General features: G+C 40.4%; 2 protein-coding genes across 2 annotated transcripts in view; one reads left to right on the top strand and one right to left on the bottom strand.

Annotated features, from left to right (window-relative positions):
* VSTM4 (V-set and transmembrane domain containing 4) overlaps window positions 1-10,250 on the top strand; it is a 32,062-nt gene extending 21,812 nt beyond the window's left edge. Inside the window, exon 8 of the mRNA XM_058029193.1 lies at window positions 7,682-10,250. Coding sequence (XP_057885176.1) covers window positions 7,682-7,807 — 126 coding nt within the window. The 3' untranslated portion in view covers window positions 7,808-10,250. The remainder of the gene's footprint in view (window positions 1-7,681) is intronic.
* Window positions 10,251-17,028: 6,778 nt separating this feature from the next.
* Window positions 17,029-25,549, bottom strand: part of WDFY4 (WDFY family member 4) — a 108,373-nt gene continuing 99,852 nt past the window's right edge. The window contains exons 57-61 of the mRNA XM_058029118.1: window positions 24,372-24,551; window positions 21,306-21,491; window positions 20,616-20,703; window positions 18,319-18,430; window positions 17,029-17,329 (exon numbers count right to left, since the gene is read on the bottom strand). Coding sequence (XP_057885101.1) covers window positions 17,263-17,329; window positions 18,319-18,430; window positions 20,616-20,703; window positions 21,306-21,491; window positions 24,372-24,551 — 633 coding nt within the window. The 3' untranslated portion in view covers window positions 17,029-17,262. The remainder of the gene's footprint in view (window positions 17,330-18,318; window positions 18,431-20,615; window positions 20,704-21,305; window positions 21,492-24,371; window positions 24,552-25,549) is intronic.

Below are 25,549 nucleotides of genomic sequence, written 5' to 3'. Positions count from 1 at the left end.
CATCATCTAAATGAAAAGGCTTTAATGTCTTCATGAAGGTTTAAACCATCAATCTGAGGAGCTCCTGTGTGATTCACTACAACCAATGGAAAGGATGCAACTTCAGGTTGGATCAAACCTTCAAATCTTCACTTATGCAAAATTTTTGTTAACTTCGTCATTTTCACACTAAATTTTAAAGGGAGGAGTATCTGCTCAAATAAGACAGGCTGTAGGGAATCTTCTGATTCTGCCACTGACATGTGCACTCTGCTATATCATATAAATATCACACTTTGAAATCAGGTATAAATCTCCTCTATTACAAATTATCCCTTGGGCTTTGTTCTTCAGACACATCCATGTAAGTGTCACAGTCCACAAGAGTTGGCTTCTGCTTCTTGAATATGAATCTTGAATACCCTCTTGAGTACCCTCTCTGTTGAATAGAGTATATCTGGTTGTTCCCCAGCACAGAGTACATGTTGTTCCTGTGTGACTTGTGGAGCAGAGTCCTCCCAGTGACCATGGTGCTGAGCTGTTTAACAGAAGCACACTTCTGCCTTCAGCTCAGACAGCATGGACAGCACTGGTTATTTCAGTATGGACTGGATCACCTGTGGCTCAGGGCTACGTGGTTACTGAGATCTGCTTCTGATGATGATCTAAAAACTACTTGAGATACAGGACGGGAAGGGATTATGGTTATCTAAGGCAGAGGGAAATTTCTAGCAGTCAGTATTTTGCAGAACTAGTAGGATTCCTCAGTACTCTTAACTGTAGGTACCATTGGCCCTTCCCTTGAGAAAGAAAAGGGAAGTCAAACATATCTGCTCAGTCATTTTTGAATTCTGAAGCTGGGAGCAGTCAGGTCTTCGCTTCTACTGGATGACTTTAAATTAAAAGCTGTGCCGCCCTCTAGTAGAAGAGTTTCTTCCTCCACATGTAACAATGAGTGATGATTTAAGCTCCCAATTTCTTAAGGCAATGTTGATGTCCACAGACTTCCAGTAAGAACCTACATATGATATACAAAGGGGTGGTGAACAGTTCTTCCCTTGACTCCTGTTATTTTGTAATAATTCCATTCAGTCTTCATAATTCCTCTCTCTGTAAGATGAATAATCTTTTTTTTTTTTTCAGTTTCTCCATAGATTGTGAGATGTCCATAGGACATGAATATCATTTGCACATTCAGGTTGGCACTTGGAACTCAACATACTCAAAGCTTCTGAGTTATTCTTGCTTCCCCATTCAGATTGAAGTTGCTATCTTTACTGCCAAGAAGGAATAATTTGTATAAATATGTAAAATTACTTGTTGGATCAGTGTTGAGGCTTGTGTATTTACAAAATGCCACAGTAGATGATTTTTGTGTTACTCCAAACATTTGGAGTAACAAAAGTGTCACCGGTGAAGTGAAAACTTTTAATTACTTTGTTGGCTTTTTTTTAATAATAAGAAGGAATCAGCCTGATTTCCAGCAATGCTGGTTTAGAATCTAGGAAGAACTATATATGCAACTATGAAAGCCATGGAGAATTAGCAAAGGTGAGGATGCTCTTCCCCCAAAACCCATTCAGTGGGACTTATCAAATCATCTTCATCCCTGACTCTGTAATCATAACTTCTGTGAGATTCAATAACAAAATTTAGATGCAATGGTGAATGAGTCTTCACAAACTGTTGTAGATATTGTTCTCAGGGAGTGTAGGAAACGTTTCATGCTATAGGGAGTAAAACTCAGGAGTCTTAATGGGAAAAACCTTTTTAACTGATAACGCCACTAAAAGACATAATTATTACTCTCCATATTTTCCAATGTCATATTTCTTAGCTTTAGCACTGAATGTCTTTCTTGATATTTCAACACTCTTACTGTCCAGTAGATGGATTTTTAGAGGATAAGTCGTTTTGCAGATCTAGCTTCAGAACTTCTGCAGAAGTAATTTCTGAAGCTCCTCTGTTACAGGGGAATCTCTGGCTTTCTGCTAGCAATCAAGTCACTGGCATTGGTAAACACTTGAAGCTCTTAAAAAAAGGAATCTTTTCCTGACTTCTGAGTTATGATACAATCTTAATGAGGAAGTCATTCCACTGAAGTTCACAGGATCTGAGCATTCACTGTATCTGTGGCCCTCAGGAGCACTACTGATTTTAGCAGAAGAAAGGCCACATATTTTAAAGGGAGGGATTTTCCAATGTAGATTTAAAAACAGGACTGTCAGATCCTTTTCTCTCTGAAGCTACAGTCAGTTTTCTCCTGCCTGACCCCACTGCCAGCATGTGCTTTCCCCATTCTCTGGTGGCCCAGGCAAGGGAGTTGCAGCCCATCCACCAAACATGCTGGATCTTTGCTTCAGCACATCCTCACTTTCACCCCCATCACTGACCCTTCAGTGACGGCCAGGCTGGCAGCCATATCGCACCCTCCACAGCTGTAAAAACCAGATGCTTTGAAAAGGAGATATGCAGAGGAGATGAAGGGCTACCCCCTTTCCCTCAGGCTGCACTCGGCATGCAGTTTCCACCCTTCTGGGCATGCATACAGAGACAGCCAGCAATCTCTTCCTGTGGAAACAAGCCAAATCAATTGGCCTGGGGGGTCCTGTCTCAACACTTTCTGATGGAGTGTGCTCAGCAGTGACACTGGATGCTCCTGAGCTGTGCCATCTGGACAGTATCTGCATTTTTTCTGTGGAGCTTCTTACCGACTGTGACTACAAAACAGGATGTTTCTCAAACATTAAAGGAAAAAGGCCAAAGAGTCAAGTTTGGCTTTTGTAAGAGAAAGGAAGAGAAAAATAATGGTAGTTCCAGAGTGTGCTGGCTGAGAAGAGCTCTTTCATGGCGGTGGGGCAAGGCTGCTTGCTTGGTGCTGTGGAATAACCTGGCAAGAAGTGCAGTTCCTAGGGACTGGATCAAACAGGCAGCAGCGCCTCTTGACTCTGTGCCTTTCCCATTTGCACTTCCTGCAGCATCCCTGGGCACCACATGGCCACCCAACAGCAGGCATGGCTGGGCCACACGTGGCAGTTTGCCATGGAGTGGCAATCACACAGCAAACATCTGCAGAATTGGCAGGGTTTTGTCCTTGCTGACCAAGCCATTCACTCATGAGTGCAGGACATGCCAGTGAGGGTGGAGTTTCATTTTCAAGTGTTACTGCAGGAAACCAGAGTGACTAAAAATACTGTGAAGCTCTGACTAGAATTTCATAGAATGGCTTTAGAAGGGACCATAAAGATCATCTAGTTCCAACCCCCCTGCCAGGTGCACAATTTGGACATATTCTTGTTAAATCCAGAAAACTCAGAGCCGAAATTCAATTTCATCTATAGTTTTTTTTTCCCAGTGTAGAAGTCTTTCTGTATCTTATCTCAAAAAAAACCTACATTACATGTGGATTATATAGACACTGAATTCAAAGGGGAATGTTTGCAGCAATAGTCTCTAAAATATTTAAGACTGAAATGAACTGGGAAATCAGGCCTTTTCTGCTTATTTTTGATAGTAAACTAAAAATTCACATTGGGTTTGTCATCTCCATGATAACATGTGTGGTCATGGAACTGATATTGCAGCAGTCTCTAAGTGCAAGTTGGCAGCAGTTGTTTTTCCAGAGAAGTTAAATTTAAGGGGTTATTATTTGCTTGTTTTCTTCATAAGTAATCACAAATTTAGATGACAATAGTCTTAGTTAAAACTTCAAGAACTTTCAAGTCTGACATTGCTCACAGTAAACATCCTTGAGACTGCAAAGAAACAAACTAGCTAAGCCTGGCAGGAGCAAAATTGACATTCCTGGTAATTATGAAATAAAATTCAGAATAATTTTGATTAAAAACCCAAACTTTCTAATTAATTTCTAATACATTCATATACTAGACAAACCCAATAAAAACAAAACTATATGTACACATACTTTAGTGTCTTTTACATATTCACATGATAGACCTTGTAGATTGCTTAATAAGAAAAATGTTCCTATAAGTGAACTCTTTTGAATAGTTGCCAGTGGGAAGCCTTGTGACTGGAATAAACTAAAATTAAACTGGAAGAAGCCTGGAAGAGGAATCATTTCACATTTGCCAGAAGATACACTGGAAAATCATAACTCTTCCTAATTTATATTTTGGCAAAGTGTATGATCCCAAGATGAGAAAACAGACATACAAGATAAATACTGTATCTAGGAATGCCACACTGGAATAGAATCCTACTTGAAAATATAATTTCAATATTATTTTAGAGCAATGATGCAATTTTTCATAAAAGGATGTTGTAGCCCTAGAAATCCCAGTGAACTCCTAGAGGAAGATCCAGGACAGAAAGAGAGGGGTGGATAGCCAGCCATTCATTGTCTCTTCCTCTCCTGCCCTACCCTCCCTCCCACCTATACCACCAGATACTGAAGTCACACAATTGTTCCAGAAACAAGGTGGTGGCCCAGTTCCAGGTTAACACTGCCAAGACAATATCCAATCCTAATGAGAGGTGAAATCGTAGAATTAGGGTTTTTTTCCCCTGTCTGCTCAAAAAAGTTGGTTTTGGACAAACAAACCAGGAAAATTGAATTAAACATGTGGTTGATAAATGAAGTGCAGAGGAGTGTATGGAATAAAAACCTGGCTACCACAGGTACTTAAAGTGCTGTTGGCTCCCATGCACTGTTATTACACATCTTTTGCTGAAAACTGTATACCTTTCACAATTTTGAACCTCCTGTGTGTTTCCTCATATTTTCAATCAAATTATTACATACTAGAAATATGCATAAGGGAAATTATTCTACACATTTTATGGTGTGCTGTTGCTTGTAGCAGTAATTGAAGTACCTTTTCCACTTATGAAAGTACTAATTTTATTTGGTTTTATTGCTTTTCTAGATGCAATTATTTATTTAGTGTGTTTTGGCTTTATTAAATTATGTTTACTATAGGAACATCATAAAAATGTATGAAAGCAACACATCAGCCACTACTGCCCAATGACTTATTTTGGGGAATCTAGTGTTATTTTTCATATCCAAACATAATAGAATAAGGTAAGAATAAAGAGATAATCTACACTGGAAAACAATGCAATTTTGAGATAATATAATAGAACACCTGGACAATATGATTTCATAAATCTTACTTCTAAAATTTACATGAGCTGGGCGTTAGGGTGGCTGTTTTAGGACATGCAGCATTTTCTAAATGGAAACATAACAAGAAATATGATTAAACAAAGGGGAAAGCATATACAGATTTAGCTTGTCCTGAACAACTGGTTCCTGCAGAACAATGAAAATATTTCTACCTCAACAGATGTCTGCATCAGACTTAGGAAATGTAGAGTTTTACTCTGGCAGTGACCAACAGCTTTGTTTCAAAAGTTTTTTCAGATTCATTTTTAGGAGGCTTTCCACATGCAGTGTATTATTATGCATTGAAGTGACATTAAAGCTGGCAGCAAAATTCTCAATACCTTCAAACAGAAATTCAATATATTGTCATAGACTGAAAATAAAATCTTTAGCATCTGTTGGTGTTATTGTGGTATCCACTCTCAATGTAACTCCTGCATTTAGCTTCTGTTATTAGCATGACTGAATAGATAGGCACTTATCATTTGAAATCTCAAAAGGAATCTCTGACTTAACATAAAAGTAAAAAAACCAAAACATTAAATGCCTATAAAATGAGGCTAATACTTTCAGGATAGAAAGAAGAGGGTAATATAAAATTTTTTCAGGCATCACATCAGTTGACCAAGATTTTTTTTCAAGTCTTTAAGCCAAGGCCAGGATAGGAGAGATGTCCTTCTATACATTGTGGTTCAGTTCAGTCCTAATATATAAACAAAGAAAATGTATGTTTGATTTCTCTTACAGTCAAGACCTGTCTGGATCCACAGGAATTCCTTTTGTCATTACACCAGAGAATTCAGTGAATGCAGAAAATGTTCTGTGTTGTCAACAGCAGAGCATTTTATAGCAAATGAGGACCAGAAGTTGAGATGAAATAGAGTGACACATGGAAGGGAGGGAGGGAAGACAGAGTGACCAGTGAAATGCAAAGTGCCAGCCCTGCAGGCAGTGCCCTGCAAAGGCCTTGTACTCACATGGCACAGATGGGCTGACTTCAGCAGCACCACCTGCAGCAGCAGCTGCACAAATTCTTGAGGATTTGATCTGCAGGGAAGAAATAAGATCAAATGAATGCTGGAAAAGTGTAAACTTTTTCACCCTGATGTAAAGAACTTGAAATGCTGAGTGTGAGCAACTGTCTAGGCAACAGGAGAGGATTCCAGAGCAGTGCAAAGGACAGGAAGCAGGGGAGCACAGGGGCTGATTTCAGGGGGTATTAGATGTTTATCTTTTTAGGCAGAAGACAATGCAATACTTATTCAAACACATTTCAAGGAAACAGAAATTTTTTGTATTAAATCAGAAATAAATAAGCAATAAATAAAATGTGAAACTTTTAGCCTTGGCAAATATTTACAATTTCTTCCTAACATTTAAGTACTGTGTGGAAAGTCTTGGGTTATGAACTTTGAAACTTTATGAACTTTAAAAGTTCAGTTTTAAGTTTACAATTGCCATTTCTTAGTCTGAGAAATGCAGCCTTTTCATGGTTACTTCCTGTGACTGCAAAAATTTGCATGGCTGAAATGTTTTGGTTTTTAAATTGTCTTCTGCACTTCAACTTGAGGACACCAGTTATTTGGGTAGAACACAGTACTCAAGCAAATAAAGAACAAATTCTCCACTTGTTCTTCAATTGCATAGGGCTGTAGAACTTTGCCCTTTTTCGGAGAGCATAAACCTCAATCTTCTACAGATAAAATGAAATCCATTTCAAATACTGAAGGTCTCATACAGTTCCACAGCAACTCTTTTATTTGTTGCTACATTATCTGAGGTGAATTAGACATGAACAACACAGTCCCAACTGTGAGCAAAACACATACAGGAGCACAATACAAGATTTTCCTCCTCTAAACCACCTGAGTCTGGATGAAGCTGCCAATAGCAGTAGGCAGCTTCTGCCACACATGATAAATTTGTTCAGTAAATTTTATTAACTGTCTCCCTTAGCTAAATTTTATAGTTTTAAGTCAAATTCAATCATGGTAATACAGCAAACAGTTTTGGTGGAATGGCCTTTGTTCTAAACTCTGAACTCATCTACAGCTTGGCAAAAGTGGTGAAATTCCACTGGAATGGCAGTAATTCTATCCAGTTCTTTCTGCCTTCTGTGTATTTTTAACATTTTTTGGTTCTGTTAGTAAATATACTGAGAGGCTCTGTGAGTGGCTATGATTAGAGATGTAACTGGTCCAAGGTTTACAGCTGGAAAGCACATCTGGCATATATCTTTAAAATTGTGAAGTCTGCAATAAATAAAATTGGGAAATTTAGTGTTAAGGAGGCTGAACATTTTGCTAAAATACATCTTCCAAATCTTTAATATTTGAATTGTCAAAATAGTCTGTTAAATCAGAAGCAAATCTGAAAATCCTTCTTAGCCCTGTTTCCTATTTTTAATATTATTTTTATTTCATCTTCTATGAATTGGCTCTAATGCAGAGTAAATTGCCTAACAACATAGTAGAATTGGAATGGGTGAGAGAAGAACTATACCCAATATTATAAAATATGTGCATTCAATGGCAACGACATTATAACGAATTTGTTGGTTCTGTTTTGCAGCCAAAAATCGCAGAAGAGAATTTAACATATGCTGAACTTGAACTGATGAAGCCAATTCAGGAAGCCAAAGGCATTTCCAGTATGACAGTCTACGCACAGATACTCTTTGAGGAGAACAAGCTTTAATGGTCCATGCCTGTATAAATGTCCTTTGTCTGTGTTCTATTTAATTCTTACTGTGCTGTTTATTTATAAAAATCATACAAATGTCCTTATTTTTTTATTTCCATTCATGCACTTCTGTTTTTCTGTGAGACGTCTAAACATGATGTAGTTGAAGGTAATCATAGAAAAAGCAGCTGGCCAACAAGTGACATTCCAGAGATACCTTTGTGGTGTTCCATGCCTCTGTTGGAAATGGACTAAAGGTCCACCTGGGGCATTTTTAACACTAAACATTATTCCTTCTTTAATGCTGATGTGATGGGTCCAGCTGCCAACATCAGTATCTCAGGAGGACAAACAGCAGGATCCACACCCATCAATCTGCTACTGAAGGGAAAGACCACTGACCAGGAAAATGGCCACTTTAATGCATTTCACCCCATCAGAAAAATAATAACCCAGTAAAGCTGGGACTTTTTGCTACAGCCAAGGAAAAGCTAAAACTACTTTTTCTACTTCTTTTCCCCTTCTCCAGAAATAGTTGAAAAGGTTTGTGCTGTGTGTTTTAAAATTCCCTTCCTAAATGACATTGTCTTTAAAACTTATGTTACTTTTAGTATAGCTTGAAATAAAATATTTCAAAATAATCTGAAGTGAACATTTATAGTTAAACCCCCATGATTTAAGGAAGAATATTCATAGCTTGAGAACATCTCCCACGATTTGATTTTTTAGAATTCTGATTGGGAGTAGGAAAAACTTGATAGTGAGTAAAAAACTGAGAGAACCAGGACACTGCTTTTGGTCTTAATTTAGTGTGGTATTTCCAAACCAAAGTTCCCTCCTGTAGCCTGCACTAATGAGATGCTGATCTAGAGGAAAAAATTACACCACTTCTCCTTCAGTATGGAACAGATTCTGTAAAGCCCTGTTGACTTAGGAGTTATTTCTTTGGAAAGACCAGGGCTCAGGAGATAGGGAAATGAGCCTAAGGTCAGGAGACAAAATAAAATTCCCCTTTCCTTACCTCTTGATAACTGAGAAGGCCTTCTTCCTTTTCCTTTGATACACATTCATGGAAAATGAGCCATTCTGTGCCATCCTGGGCATTTCAGTCATGAAGAGTAGCTGGACTGTGTTTTCAAGCTTGTGTATCTTCAATGTCTTAATGTCCCCAAGGCTCAGTGATAATTCAAATACCTTACATCTTTCAGCTCTTGGGAGGCTTTAACCCTTGAGTAACTGTGCAGTTCATGGAGATGTAGAAGCTTGGGCTCTTTAGGTCACCATCAGGTGATGGAGAGCTGATACTTGGCCCGTGCCAGGTCTTCTCCAGGTCTGTGAGGGAGCCCCATGACAGGCACTCATTCAGCAGTATCTAGTGTGGATTTTGGAGTAACACTCCTTGGGTTCTGGAGTCATAACTAAGATGGCCCAAGCTGCTTCTTCCTTCACAGGTCACAGCCCTTCAGTGATAGAGCAGCTTCTCACCCGGGCTCAGAGCACAGCTGGGAATCACCACAGGAACACTTGTGCCCTTGTTCCTGCTACTGCATGGGAGTGCAGGAGAGGTGGCAGGACAATCAGGGATGGGGACAGGCATCCAAGGGCACCCATGTGACAGAGCACATCACTGCCTTTTGGAGGGGTTCACCAGAATAAGCAAGTCTGTGTAAACTGCTTTTTAACTTTTTTGAATAGTGGTAGAGATTAGGCAGCACACATAATCTGCTATTGTCTAGCCAGGATCTGTAAATATAAAATGCAGTCATCTTTTCTCCACACTGGATAAAAATCTCTTCTATAAAAAGGGATTTAAGAAAAGCTTATCAGGCTGACCATTATGTACAGTACTAATTCCAATTCTATTCCTTCATCAAAACAGTTCTTTCCAAACTAAGGCCAGCTTTCATCAATAGATTTGTTAGTAATTATTTGCATTTTTAATGTCTGCATTTGTGAGCTATCAAAAATGATGTTTTTTTCACCTTTGCATTATCCCAGCATTTAATCACCCACCAAAGGGCATTGTTCTCTGATCAGGTGTTGGACTTCCAGTTAACACAGCAATCAACTCATTGACCAAAACCAAACTGGTGCTAATGAGTGATTCAACATTCAGGGATCCATTTTGGAACATCCTGACTGACTATTCAGTGAGGACATCTGTAATGCAGACAGCTGTTCAAAAGGCCTTAGACAAATACAGAATTTACTAGTTGCTACTTTGGAGTTTAAAATCCTAACACATTAATGATTTGACCACTTAGCTGTGAAAACTTTCAGGTTCGGTTAGAAACATTTCTTTTGCATAGAGCTGACCATTGTGCCCATTGTTCAGAAAAATCTTCTACTGCATATTTATGCCCAGCATGTTAATGAATACCATTTTTAATGTATTAGTATCCTATATATTCTTGTTTGTGTTTGATATCTAATTCCCCAAAATAATAGTTAATTGAACTGAATAAATTACCTTTTTTGTAAGATTTGTTGTCTTAGTCTCTCTGTAAGATTTATTGCTTCCTAGAGAGGGATATTGCACCCTAGGTTGAAGGACATACATTTATATCTTACACAGCACTTGGAAAGTCACAGTATTTGGAATTGAATTCTTCATTCTGCAGAAAGTTCCAGCTTTTTAAAATGTTTTCTGTTTGGAACTGACTTCAGGAGGCAGCAGAGTCCTGAAAGGCAACAGACCAGCTGAGTGAAACAAGGCCAGAAATATTACTCAGGAGAACACCCCTCTTCCCAAGAAGACATTTCCTATATCTTTTCTTGAGGAATGTCCACCTAGATTTAATAATGTCAGATCATATCACAAAGGAAAATACCATCTTGCAATGAATTGCATATCTGTAAGTGTCAAAGCAGCCCACTGAAAGACTACAGGGAAGAAAATTTCATTGAGTGTGATATGCTTTAGTGTGAGAAATGCAGAATAAATGGATTTAACTCCTTTTAGGAGGAATTGCAAGGCCAAATTAATCCCTGGCCTAACTCTCTCTGGCTTTAGCAGAACAGCAGCAGAGCTGAAGGTGGCCCACAGTTCTTTTATGACAGGAGTTCCCATGAAGACTCTTAGTACCTTATTAAGCAGCAGTTGGAGTCTGTTGAGTCACACTATATTGGTTACTCCTTCTGTTTTCATTGGTAAAAGATGGCTTTGTGCTGAAATCTTAACAAATTCAGCTCTATTAGCTTCACACCAATTTAATATCAGATTGTTAAATGTTAATGTACTGCACCCTATAGCTTTAAATAGAATTAGATATGTTTACAGCTTTGGTTAAATGCACCTTGTTCCTTCACATTAAATTTTATTACTAGAATCCTCCATCAGCAAATAGGAGTAAATCATATTAGTGTCGCAGGCTGTGTGGGGGTTGAATCTGCAGCCCAAGGAAAAGGTATTTTATTACTCTTTATTACAATTTTCTAATTGGTAGGTGTGGTCATTATCTCTGCAATTTCAAGCAAATAATTTGTTTTAGTATACTGCAACGTAATTGTGGGGTTCTCTTCATTAAAAAGTTCAATAAACTCATGTCCTTAGCCAAGGTTTGGCCAGGTGCTGCTGGCAAAGAGGGACTCAGACCAGAAAAGATTGCATTTACTGTTTAATTTGTAGGTTAAATTCTGCTTTTAGAGGGCTTCTCCAACACACCTCGGGTGAGTGGCATCCAGTTTCCAAGATTCTTTTTGGCTTCAGTCTAACCTGCCAGGATAATAGTTAAAATTCCTAAATTTTAGTGCATAATAAGTGGTCATCTGAGTTTTCTGCACTGATGCAAAATGTACTCATTCCACGTGCTTTGTTTTACCAGCAGGTTCCATTCCATTTTGCTGCCTTGATTGGGTTGATCAAAAGACTCCACGTCAGTGGAGGGCTCTTGCCTAGCAATGGGCATTTCAGGAATCCTCCTGTCTTGGCACATTGTTGTGTCTATCTTGTTCCTTACCAGCATTGCTGCGCTGTTTCCAATCATTGAGCAGCTTTACACATCTCTTTTCCCTGAACTAGTCCTGTGGGGCTGAAGCTGGAGAGTTAGACCAGGGATTAATTTGGCCTTGCAGTTCTTCTTAAAAAGAGCTAAATCCATTTATTCTGCACTTCTCACACTAAAGCATATTATACTTGGTGAAATTTTCTTCTCTGTAATCTTGCAGTGGGTTGCTTTGATACTTACAAATGTGTAATTAATTGCAAGATGATGATGTTCTTTCTCCAGTGATGTGACCTGACCTTATTATATCAAGGTGCACATTGCATAAGAAAAGTCAAGAATCATGGGCTAAGTGCTCAGGTGAGAGGAAGGTCAACAATTTTGCTATTCATCTGTTATTTTCTACATGGCACCTCTTCATCTTAAAGGGTTCTGCTTTGCAAATATACTCTGCTCTCAGAGGAAAATATGCCCTTCGAATCCCTCAGACAAACATAGCTATGCTCACTTCTACTTCCTCCTTGCTTGCTCTCAAAGAACAACCAGAGGATAGAAGAATTAACACAGAAGCCAAAATTAGTAAATCACCATGCACATGATTACAGCAAATGGCAAAGGCCGCTCCTATGCATCACTATAAAAAATAACATTAATTGGGATGCTTTGCAATTTCCTGTACAACCCATAATTAGGTTAGATAAGAAACTAGCAGTGTCTAAGTGCTATAAATGTCTAAATTAAGTTATTTTGAAAGTGCTTGGCACTTTGACATTTGAGGGTTCAGAGTAATTGGGGTATTGAAATAAAATTGCTTCTGTTATTTAAAAGGTCATTATCTTCTTCGAGTAGATATATAAGGACTATTTTCTACTCTACTGAGCTGGTCTATTTGGTTCAATTAGACCTGCTTCAGTAGATTTCTAGTGGGCTTCCTCCCACTTATCAGAGCCCCAGCACTGGCACAGAGAAGGGCCTGTAAATATACAGCCCAGATATGGAGTATATATTCAGCTCATAATCAGGCTCTGAAGAGCCCCCATGAACACCATAGGCTGCCACACAACAAGGTGGCAAATGAGTCCTGACACAACAAAAGCCAACAAATGCTGGCTGAAGCCAGCCTGCCAGGCAGACAAAGGCTTTAGAACAAATCAGGATTTCACCTTCCCAACCAAATAATCTCACAGTCTGGCAGCAGCTCTGGTTATTTCCATAACTACTGGAATTCCTGGTTTACAGCATCCACGGCCCCACTGTGCCAAAGAGCACTCTCATCCCTGTGGCTCACCTCATGTTCTCCCCTCAGGGAAGCAGAGAATCCCATCAAAACTGGAGTAGACATGGGAACAGGAGAATTGGTTGTCTCTCTTGGCCAGAGAACATATGCGCAAGGGAGAAACAAAGTCCTGAGAGCCTCATGTCCAAACTGAGCAAGGAGACAATTCCTGACCTGAAACAAGGAAAGTTCCCATGCTGCTGCTATTCCCATGACTGCTCTACACCAGAGTCTCCTCATGCATAGAGCTGCAACACCTGAATATGAAATACATCAAGTGATTGCTGGACAGACACACCACTGTCCCCATCAGAAGGCTACATTTGCTCAGTACTCATTACAGCAAATCTTATGGTCATTAATATTCCAGGGTGCTGCTGAATGCTGCCTGGTTCTGGGCACCACATTTCCACAGGACACTTAAACCTAGTGAAGGGAATAAGGGTGAACCCTTTCAGATGAGCCCTTTAAAAATTTAATGTGGCAAATTTTCGTGAGCCTCATGATGCTTGGGAAGAGCTCTGATGGCAAACTATCAGTCAGAAAAAAGGTATAAGAGAGAGTTGACAATCCTCCACAGGAATTACACCAGCCTGTACCCTCTCACACCTCCCCATCAGCCAGGGTGACTTCAGTGACAATAATTGGCATGCACACATCTGAACAGTGACACCAATACTGCAACAACTGATCCCTGAGTTGGGAAGAGTAGCACATAGTGACAACTACAGGGAGAAGTTCCCTGTGGGAATTACAGATTTCCTTGCATAGTTTTATCAAAAAAGATTCAAGCAAATTCTTTTTTTTGAGGATGGAAAGGCCTTGCAGCATAAGGCAAATATTGCCTCACGAGTGTTAACTAGTCCGGAGGATGCTAGAGATCAGACTCTACTTAATGCTCAGTGTAACACTTACAAGAGTTCTGTTGCTGAAAAAGGAAGGAAGATAGCCTGTGTAATAACCAAATAAGTGTAATTAAGGTATTGTAGGGTTTATGGTACTCAATTAGATTAAACTAGTTTTTAAAGTCACAAATGTTCGGTTGTTCCACATTTCTCTTCTTCATTTCCCTATAGGGCAGAGTTAAAACTTATTTCTGCATTTCTTATCCTAATGGCATTGGATTTATTCTAAGGATAATTCTCACCCTGAGCTACTTTTGCCCATGCAAAAGTAGATTCTGAGATAATTATAACAGTCTGTTGATGTTCACACTGTTCCATTTACAGTAACAACGGAGTTGTGCTAAAAGTATTTGCTGTGGAGTTGCTAGACTTCATTTTTCAAGCATATTCTCGATCTGCTGCCCCTATATCCCAAGCACATGTCACATCAGGATATTCACAGTTCACAGCACTACTGCCCCTGACCTAGCACCAAGTCTTTTCTATGTACCAGTCAAAGCCACCTCCACATCCAGAGCTGATGGAATGTCCTGGACATTTTCATGGACATTCACAATTTACCAAATACACAGGAGACCAAAACAAATATTAAAACGGGTGATTGCAAGAGGGTTGGTTAGAGCTGATTCTTCAACCACTTATTACAAATTTTGAGCAAAAACTTCCTGTCCCAGAGACTTACCTGTAGAAAAATTACCTGGTAGCACTCTACCCCTGTCACACACACAGGCTGTATCAGGCCTAGAAAACTTGATGACTGCAGCATGCTGACATTTGTGCCTTAACTCTGCACTCTGAGTCATGCTTTTGGTACTGACAGTATGTGTTTCTTCCAATGATTTATGTCATTGTGGAAAAATTCTCTGGAGCTAGAGAAGAACCCAATTTTTTTTCAACCAAGCATTGTTGCACAGCAAATCATTCCTAATGAGAACTTCTACCAGGACAAAATTGCAACCAACTTCTATTCATCTGCCTTTTATATTCTCCCAAATTACAGCTTCTTGAAGATGAGGAGAAGCTTGACTTGGGAAAACATTTAACGTGCTGACTTCCATTCACACATGTACACTCTGGACCTGGTCTCTGTGATTCAAAACAGATACTGTTGAAGCAACTATTGAAGATTTAAGAGAACTGATGTTAGGCACAAGGAGGTGAGCCTGTCAAATCCATCCATGGCTAGCCTACAGCTGGGCTCTTATTCCAAACAAAGCCAGGTTGATGTTTGGAGTATTGGAGGCATTTGTGCAGCTGTCCAGGCTGCACAGTGAGTGCCCCTCCAGCTCTTGAACAGGGAGCATCTGCTCTTGGCACACAGGCTGCATGGAAAGGCTGAAGGAAGAGGCAATTTGCAAGCTATTCAAGATGCTTACCAGGTAAAAAAATGAAAACACAGGTAGTGACCTTTTTTCACTGCTCCTAATCACCTTTACCATGGTTCAGTAAAGCTGTATTTGCAGTTGACAGGAATCCAAGTCTTGCTGTCCACATATCCAAATCCCAGCTTATTTCTAAGGAATGTGCAGAAGGAAGAAGAAAGAAGTAGTATACCTTTGTTGACAATTGATCTTTATCTGGTTCCTCGGGAGAAATAAAGATAGGCAGAGTTCACATTTGCTCCATATTTTGATTTAAAAATTGGTGTGTCCTGGCCTGTGTTCAGTGTCTGTTTCCCTGAGCGCAGAAAGACTTTTGACTCACCAAGTCATGCACGTGGAGGTCAGAAAGGAAGACCAGACATCTTATCTGTGTGGACATAATGCAGACTTCCTTGTATGCCTGCATCATGAGCTTACATCTAATTACTGCATTTTCCACTGGCTATTACCTCACTCACTGTGGAGATCAGGCCAGCCCAGGGGGGGCTGTGGTGGGGACATGTCTCAGCACTCTGTAGGGAAGGAGGCTGTTTGCTACAGGAGGATTTGCTCCTTCAGCAACATAATTCAAAGGAAGAGTCATTAGCTAAGCAGTGTCCCATAGGAAGGAGTAGTTGATCACATAATTAAAAGAAGACTGGTAAAAACCTGTGTTCTACTCCAGATTCCTCCTGATGATGCTAGCAAGTCTCTAGCACCAAGATTTTGGCATACAGCAGCTCCTCATCTGCAGCACACATGGGGCTTCATTCCTGCTGTCCTATCCAGTCCCAGTGCACTGGAAATCAGGGAACTGTCTGCTCAAGGATGTGTTTGGTGGTATGAACAAAATGCCCATAATGTCCTTCGTGTTCTTCCTGGCACATCTCTGACCCAGTCTGCACGTTCAGGATGCTGCTCTGCCTGTGGGGCTCTTCAGCCCTTCTGCATGGGAGCTAAGGTATTCAATCTCTTCACCAGGTCAAGGAGGAGCAGAAGGGAGAGGGAGTTATCAATTTAGCTCCTTTCAATTATGCTAAAATGTTAAAGAGGCTGATTTTTCACTGTTTTTCCATCCCCACTAGGGACACAAATGGCACATGAATTTATTACACATAGTATCAGCCTTCATTTACTACAAATACTCACTTTTACCATAAAGGGAGATTGTGGAGTTAAATCCTGAAAGATGCCCAATATTCTGAACTTCCAGAGAGTACAAAAACAAGGTTAAAAGGAAGACAGAAAAGAAGGAAAACTAATGAATATGTTGACTAGCCATGTCAGATCTTTCTCCTCACCAATTCCTTACATTTTGCCTGCCTTATTATAAAGAAAAAGTCAGAGATAGGAAACATTGCACCATAACACATGTTCACAGAGGTGCTGGATAAAGGCACCAGCATCAGGCTGGGAATTCCAAACTTCACTTTGCAAGCAAAACAGCCTTTCAAAAGGCATGCATATATTTTAATGCAAATTCAGGGAGAAGGGAAGAGTAAGAATGGAGATATTAATATTCTTGCATGTCAGTGAAGAACAAAAATACTGGGACATACTCATTTACCTGTTTGAAGCCCAAGTATTTTTTATCCCATTATATTAAAAATGCAATATGTTATTATTAAGCTACACTGCTCTTTGGCATAATCAAGGCAGTTTTATTTGCTAAATAATATTTGTGAAATACAATGCATTATGTCAAATTCAGTATCTAAAATAACATTTTAAATATACAAGTTTTCCCAAGACAAATACTACAAAAATCTCATTGTCTATGTGCATATCTGTCAGTTTCTCTCACAACTTTGGGGTCCAGTGTCTAATTTAAATTATGCTTGACTCCAGGGTCAGTCCAAAAACTCCCTTAAGATTCAGTCCCCAACCAGAGGCTTCCAGTTTCTCTGCTTCTCTCATGCTCTGAAGGATAAATTTTCTCTCCATCCAAAAGGTTTAAAAACCAAGAAATCTTGACTGTTTCTTCCTACCCATCCACAGACCAGCAGTAGAGTCTTCCCCAGTCATCACCAACTAGGATCTTGGATGAATTTCTTGAGAAAGAGAGAAAAAGACAAAGAAAACCATGTTGAGGAAGATGACACAAACAGGATCAAGGCTTTTTCTGTATGTGCAGCAATTAGGAGGATGCAATATTCAGGGGTGAACATTCTCTTTAAAGTTAAAATTGAAGACCCATGTTATAGAATATTCAGAGTTTGGTAGTTTGAAGATTGAGCTTAGAATTGGATCCAAAATTTCCTAGAGTTCAGTGGGTGAGTTTGGGACAACTTAACCAGATCAGAAGGTCTCAGCCTTCTCTGAGATTCTATGGATGTTAAATAATCTGCTGTCCAGATTCAGAATTCAGACTTGTTAGCACAATGTCCTGGTTTCAGCCAATGAAACCTCTGCTGCATGCAGTGCCACCAACACTAATGAAAGTAACCCTCACCCCGAATGTTCCCCCTCCTTTCAATGCACATCAACATCACACTAACTGCTCTAAGGCTGAGCATGCAGAATGCAGGGACGTTTTATCAGCTGTCAAAATTGCAACACTTTCAGAGAAAGAGACAGTAAATTTTTTTCAGTACATCATAACATCCTGGAGTAGGAGATAACAACAAACATTACAGCCAGATGACTGCGGGAGGGGCTTGAGTAAACTGAAATACTGCTGGCTGTGCAAACTGAGAGGAGTTGAACAGCAAAGCTGTCCTTTGGCCAAAAACTTCCTGTTCACATTTTAAGGAGGTAGTATCTCCAGCAACTCCTAAGACAGGAGTTATTTCCATATTGCAGAGATGGTGTAGCAGCTACTAAGTTCTGCAGCTATTCTGGCCAAAACCTGCTGTTGCTTCTGGCTTCTCTCCTACTTATCCCATGACTCCCGCAACATCATTCATTAACGCACCTAGCCAGGCTAGCTCCTTGAGGGGCTGCTTTTGGCTACAAGAGGTCCAGCTGAGCTCTCAAAAGCCCCCACCGAAGGAGCAGCAGGAGCCCAGCCTGGGGCCCCTCTGCTGGGCATTTTCCCTACCTGGACACGGCCAGCGCCGTCACCGCCGCGCTCGTCCTGCTCGCCCGGCCAGCCGGGGCAGCGCTGGGGTTCAGCTCCCGACAGAGAACAAGATGTTTTCCACACCTGTTACCTGTTGTGCGGTTTAAAAATAAATATTTAGAAAGCGTCTAGGGGGCAGCACGGATGAGATTGTTATTATTTACGGTCAGCAAGTTGTTAAGTTGAGAACAAATATATTTAATCTTGGCCTGTGCTGTTGCAAAATAGGCCCATCCCAATTTAATTTGTGGCTATGATAGTTACATGTGCTGACGTGCGGCGGTATCAATTGTGTGCTAAATTGGATTTGTGTATTATTGCTTTCTAAATTGCATGCCTAGTTCAGCAAAATTGTTCATCAGTTTTCACTGGCTCTGTGCTTAATAAGATGCCCCACAATACTTTGCTGCCAGGATATAATACAGCCTATAATTGCCTAGTAAAAAGAAATTACATAAAGCCCTAGTATTATCAACTTATCTAAATCTGCTCATAACAGAACCAATAATTAAATGCTGTGGACATTTCACATACACACACACATACACACACCTAACAACATAACACAATCAGTTACTCTGGTCTTTCTAATGACTGTGTTTCATATTAATTTTATTTTCTTTAATGCACAGAATGAGATGTGGGAATATTTGGTCATTTCAAATAATTCTGTAGTCATCTGAATAGGTTAAGGGAGTATGACCCTGCTTTGATTACACCTTTCAACTCTTTATTAAAGAATGCAGTTCCTGTATCCATCTGAAAACACACAGCCTTATGCTCATGTTCAAACAGGTGCTGTCTCTGCACATCACTGGATACCTGGGGTGGGCACAAATCTTTTACAGTCCTCTTGGACGAAAACCACAAACAAGAATCTTCTGCTCTGCTCCCATGGATGGCTTTTAAGTCCTTATTTAGAGAACTGCTTAAGATATACATTTTACAAATAGCTAAAATATCAATCTGTTAAAAAACATGCATTTGGAATTATGCCTGGAAAGACCTGCCATGGGAAGTTATAGACAAGAACTTCAGATATTCTTAAATCAAAGGAGAATTTTCTATAGGTAAAGAGAATCCACAAAATACAGGATACCACAGGGATTTTGGAAAGATGTTAAGTCTTTAGCTTTGACTTATTGACAAAACATTCTTCGATTAGAGATGAGAACAAAAACAAATATGAAGTTACCACAGCCAGACTATCTCATATCTGGCATCTCAGGTGTTCTTACACCTTTCCTAGAAGCATCTGGCTCTGGCTACTCTGAGGCATGACAAAAGGTTTGATAAGCATCTGGTTAGGCCATTAAACATACAGAAGCATATTGGAAATGTTTTCACATGGCAATCTAAGCAATGCTGATGCCAAGTTCCATGAACAGCCCTTCTGAAGATCTCTGTGGTAATGCCCAATTACCGTATAATATCTTTCTTTTTGGAGATTTTACATCTATAGCTCTTTATTTATGCAAATTGGGTGCCTAGAATTGAAGTAATAGAGAATGTCTGTAATGAGGACCACAGCAAATAAGTGGAGTAAATTATACATAATAACACCACAATTCCTTTCTCATAGAAAAAGCACTGGGAAAAGAAGAAAGCTGTGCTATTTAGGCTGTGTCTTTAAAGCTTTCTGACAGGTTTCAGCTCCTGTATTTGTTAGCACAGAGAAGTGAGCTTGAGTGGTTTTTAGTTCCAGTCAGCACCATAGTCCCACCATCTCATTAACCTCAGCTCTGTGAGAACTCCATGGTATCAGCTTCAGCTGCACACAGCCTTGAACAAACAGCTCCAAGCACTAGGGCCTGCTGCTGGCCTCCCACGAGTATGAAGGACCTCTGACTTGTTTTAAGGTAGCAAAGACAGCAAACCTCTCTGTTCCATCCCAGAGCAGGATCTGGCACTGCCCACTCTGCCAGGATACTTTAGTACAGGCCATCAGCAGGGGTGCCCAGGCAGTGGACTTCCTGCAGCCAGGACTATTTCCAGCCATTGGTTTATAGGTTCATGCAGAAAGGTCTTCTGAGGTTGACAGAACCCCTGGGAGAGCCTGTGCAAAAGCCTTCAGCTTCATCCAGGTGTGCCCATGAGATGGCTGGCTCAGGTGTGCTCTCTGTTGCCCCCCACCACTGTGGCTGGTCACCGTGAGACTGCACCAGTTGCCCACACCATCTCCCCTTCACACCACGGTGCTCACACCCCCTCTCTCCCTCCTCACCACCAACCAAGGCCTGCAGCACTGGGTCCCAGTAACCCCACTGTGGTCATACCTGTGCTGTCCAGCTCTTCCATCACCCCACTCTGCGCTCTCAGCCCAGCACCTTGCTCTGGGGTGTTGCTGTATTTCATCTTCCACAGCTGTGCCAGTGAGGGGGTAAACATGGAAAAATCATGGGTGGTAACAATGAGAGAAAGATTCAGCTCCTGCTTCCCAGCAAGAGAATTGGACTTGTAACACCAGGATTTCACAGCTGTGTCCCTGTCTGTCACTGTGCTGCAGGGTGACACACTGGAGGAATGTATGCAGGGAGCTGGTGGGGTTGCAAGGCTGACATGCTATCGAAAATCCCAGTAACCTGGGAAGTTCACCTACCATACTGGAGGCGGAATCAGCAGTGAATTCCTACTCATGAGAAAGTAGGTGTTAATATACTGAGATGTGAACTCTCAGAAACCATATTCAAACATGTTACTAAGGAGTGACAGAATTTTTGCTTTCAGAATCACCCTAGGAGAGCACATTTTCAAAATTCTCCCTGTATGGCAAGAAGTCCTCTTGTCAGGAGGATAAAAGTTGATAGGAAGATAATATTTTACTCTGATTTTCATTTTTGCCCTCTGCTGCACTTAATAAAATGTCAGGGATTTTTAGTAGCTCTGTCCCTCCATTTAGAATAAAAAATCTCAACCTCTGGTGTACATTGAATTAGGATTCCTTTTTCCCTCTCCCATCCACCTACCCTGACCACTCCATCTGTGCTTCCTGTGATGATGATGCTGCGTGTGTCCCAGTCCATCACTTCAGCAAAGCAGCAGCAGGTCAGGAGGTGGCAGCTGGGGCTGCAGGCAGTGCTGGTGCTTGCCAGGGGCTGCCCATTGACTGTCCACAGGTACAGCTGAGATCCCGCACAGGACACAATGTCACCCTGGAACACAGCAAGAGGCAATTTGTCTCCAAGCCCCACACTCATCCTCCTCAGAACTTTTAAATGCTGATTAGAAATTGCTGAACTCCTCTGATGTAAATTCTGACCATTGTTTTCTCCATTGGGCAGAAGATATAAACCAGACAAAGCAAAAATTACTTTTTTCCATGAAAAATTCTGACAGTTTTACATCACAGAAACCTGAAATAACTGCCTCAGATCTAGCAAGATAATGCAGAAAAAGGGGCTTTTCCCCACATTTTTAAAATGAAAATATTTAATGAAATGTTCCCTTTCTGTTTTCCATAAAATCCAGGCTTTTAGTAAAAAAAGCAGACTGACAGTCTGACCCAGCTACCATCAGGGACTGTGCACAAGCAGTGCCTAGCACAGGTTCTGGGCCAGAACTAGTGCTCTTATAAGTTTTACAAAGAAGCATTCCCTGACACAAGGACGTGGTGTTCACCTGCTTAGCTAGGAAGCCTTTGGTGATTCCACAATCCTCCTCTGCCCCTCACAGGGAGCTCACTGTCATCACATTTCTGCACCGTGCTCTGCATTGGACCAATGGCCAGCTCTGCATCCAGTGCCCTGCATTTGTGATGCAGAAAACCTCCTTTGCACCTCTCCCCTCCACTCCACGCAGGTGCAGCCTTACCAGAGGCTGCTTGTAAGGAGCAAATACTCAGGTTAGTCTTCAGGGAAACACAAAGAATCAAGAGCTGATGTGGCAATTGTAAATGATCTAATCAAAAATGCATTTTGATCAAGGTGTTTTTAATTGAAATTCGACATGACTTTTCTACTCTTGATCTATAGCAAGAATCAGCTAAATAGAACCTCAACAGCGAAGTCATCTGATTCTGAGAAAGGACAGACATTTAAGTGTAGACACATTAAGGACACATTTAAGTGTGCCCTTAAATTAGCAGCATGCATCTGGTTTAAGTCAACTAACACCTTACTTCACCCCTGCCTCAATTGGGGCCAGGGCTCTTCACACTGCTGGGCTGAATTCTAGAGATAAAAAATGATGGCATGTTCAAAACAGAGCTGCCAATAATTCAAGAGATTAAATTTCAGCTGTGAGAGTACGTGATGTCCAGGCATTTGGCAAAAATCTACAGTGCTTTTCAGGTCTGGATCAGAGATTTAAAACTAACTTAAATAATTACAGCAAGCTTTTAAAATCCTCCTTAGTTTATGAACTTTTCAGGACAGTTATTATTTTGCACCTACACTACACAAATACCATGGGATTTGGATCTATAGATGGAACTTCTAGATGTTCAAGCAACTCCAAGAATCATATAATGAAGAGCTATATAGGGTTCTTATTTCAGTGGTTTGTTTTTTTTCTTCAAACTTTTGCTTTGAACCATTCTGAATTTTTCAGGAAAAAACCTTGCTACCAATCATGTAATTTTGTGTCAATCAAAACACTGTAGCACAATGGAAACACTTTGTTTCTATTTTCAGGTAGCTTTACATAAATATAGAGAGAAGAATTAAACAAAAATTACATTTCAGAATTAAGTGTTCTGTTTTGCTAATTTCAAAAAGAATTTTTTAATCCACAAGATATGGACCTTTTTATTTTCCTTGAAGCTTCAGTCATACTTTTCTAAGGTTTTTCCTCTATTAAATGAATTTTGATATACTATTGTCCAAACAGCTTGCCCTTCAGTAAAGTGGAGATCAGTCATTTGGATCAGTCACCAGACTGTTCCTGGCACAGACTGTCTCAGTTTTGGACAGTTCCAGGAGAGCAGATACCTGAAAAGGCTGCTGTACTGGCTGGGGCAGAATGGAGAGAGCTCTGTTCCCTTGGGATCTCCAGCAGCTCTGTGCCAGCCCTCCCTTCATTTCTGAATGCTTGGCACGGCTTCAGCTCACTTCACAAGGGACCAGCAGGATATTCTGAGCTGGCCTGCTGAGGCCACTGGCCACTTTACACTAACCAGGACTGCTAGGGCTGGGGGCTGAGCTGGCACTGACAACTGAATTCCCACCCTCAAATTGCTAGCCATCAGGCTGCATGGTTAATAAAGCTCTGATAGGAGATGACTGCTTTGGCACAGACCGAGTAGAGAATATCTGCCTGGTTTCTTACTGCTACAAACTGAATTTTACTTTTGTACAATATCCAGGACTGGATTCAACCTTGAATTGTCTGAGCAGCTGAAATCCTGTTTTAGTGTATTAGCAGAGAGAAAAAAAACCCAAACAAATACGAAAGCAACATTTTTGGGATGTAGAAGGCTGGGAGAATAAAAATCTCATCCAGAGTGTTTGCAGTAAAATCCAATACAGAATATTTTCCTATCAACATGCATACAATTCTGGCCAGGCACACACCACAGATTTGTACCCACTGCTATCAGGAGCTCTCCCTGCACCTGGGAGTAGAAAGGGAAGGAAAAAGTCAGCATATCATTGCAAAGGTGTAAGGCAGTTGTCACCTGAGCTGGCAGACTGCAGTCTAGCGTGTCTCAGCTGCATGAATGCGCAGCTCAGATGTGGCTCTGCTGCGTGAATGTCAGAAGGAATTAATTAAATAACAGGGGCAACAAGGTTATGGGTGAGCCAAATCCAGGAGGTACTAGGGTAATACTTCATGTTCCATAAACTTAAAGTTGTTTAATCCTGCTATCTATCTATCCACAGATGCCTCTTAGCTACTTAGCTGCTCAGTCTAAGATGTTGCTTTTAGTGCTCGCTCTCATCATTAAAAACACTATTAGCAATCTCAGTAGAAAGAAAAAAAAAAATCAATGTATCAGACTTTCAGGATGTTTTTATGTTGGGAAAAGCACCCATTACATTATCATGAAATGTTCATGGATGCATCAGAAGAAAGATGATAAATGAAGATCTTACTGTTGAATTGTTGATGGCAACAGAGCGGAGGCTCTCCTCGTGGGCAGGAAGCTGGTTTATGAACGTCAGCTGGTTCAGGTCCCAGATGATGCACGTTCTGTCATCAGACCCACTCACAAAGATGCTGTAGGCTACAGATGCAGCAAGGCAGGTCACTGCCTGAGTGTGTCCATACAAAGCCTGGTGGGGAAAAACCAACCAATAAACCACAGCAGACGGTGGGTGATTTACTAGGGAATACCTCATTTGCTTAGTAAGAACAAGCAACCCAGTCATTCTTTGGAGAACTGAAGGGGGAATGAGGGGGAAATACCAAAGGATATTACAGAGAAGCATCCTTGTCCTCAACTCATAGCTGAAGAAAGCTGAGGCTCCAAGAGATTATTATATGACTTGCCCAAATTACACAGTGATTCAGGCCCCCTGGCCTACTCTTCAGACTCTGAGACAGTGCTTTGTGCTCAGCAAGAAAAAAAAGAAAAAAAACCACTTCAGTCCATGCAGTTTTAACTAATATTTATGCTTGGAAATTTCTCAATATTTAAAAAACTTTTTGAAATACAATTTATCAAGATGCAATTCAATAACCTTCTGAGTCCTATTTTTATGTGTATCTGAACAAGTACTGATACATTTCTAATAATGGTTAAGAGGAGAAACAGCATTTATGGAGAATTCTTGCTTTAAAGCCATGTAGGAATGCCTTTCTCTTTCATCATTACACAATATTCTATTGTTGTTGTTGTATAGGGAGACATAAGGAGTGCCCAGTTAAACTTAGCTTTATTTAAACAGTTTCTTTAAAAAAGAAACATGCTTTAGGCATTTTAACAGCACAGGGAGGAGGCATGGATTGAAGTATGCTGCTAACAATTGTTTTATGCAGTGTTCTCAAGATCTGCACACAATTACAGTATCAGCTTCAACCCAGCAGTCTCAATACACATTAATGAAAAAAGTTTCATGCTTTTGACTCCCTACATATTTTCATTATCGTTCTGCAAAGATTGACAGATTTTTCCTTAATGGGAAACCTCCTGGAGCATATTTGCATAAAGATCTCGAGGGCAATCTCCAAGGTATTTTAACAAATATCAAAAGACATACAAGAGGGATGCAAGGATCACTGCAAGGATGTTTAGTCCATGAAAACTTAAATCAAGTTTGACCATTCTAGT

This window comes from Melospiza georgiana, chromosome 8 (genome assembly GCF_028018845.1).
Source record: "Melospiza georgiana isolate bMelGeo1 chromosome 8, bMelGeo1.pri, whole genome shotgun sequence".
Lineage (NCBI taxonomy): Eukaryota > Metazoa > Chordata > Aves > Passeriformes > Passerellidae > Melospiza > Melospiza georgiana.
Note: the sequence above shows the minus strand (reverse complement) of the source record. Positions and strands in the feature narration are given on the sequence as shown.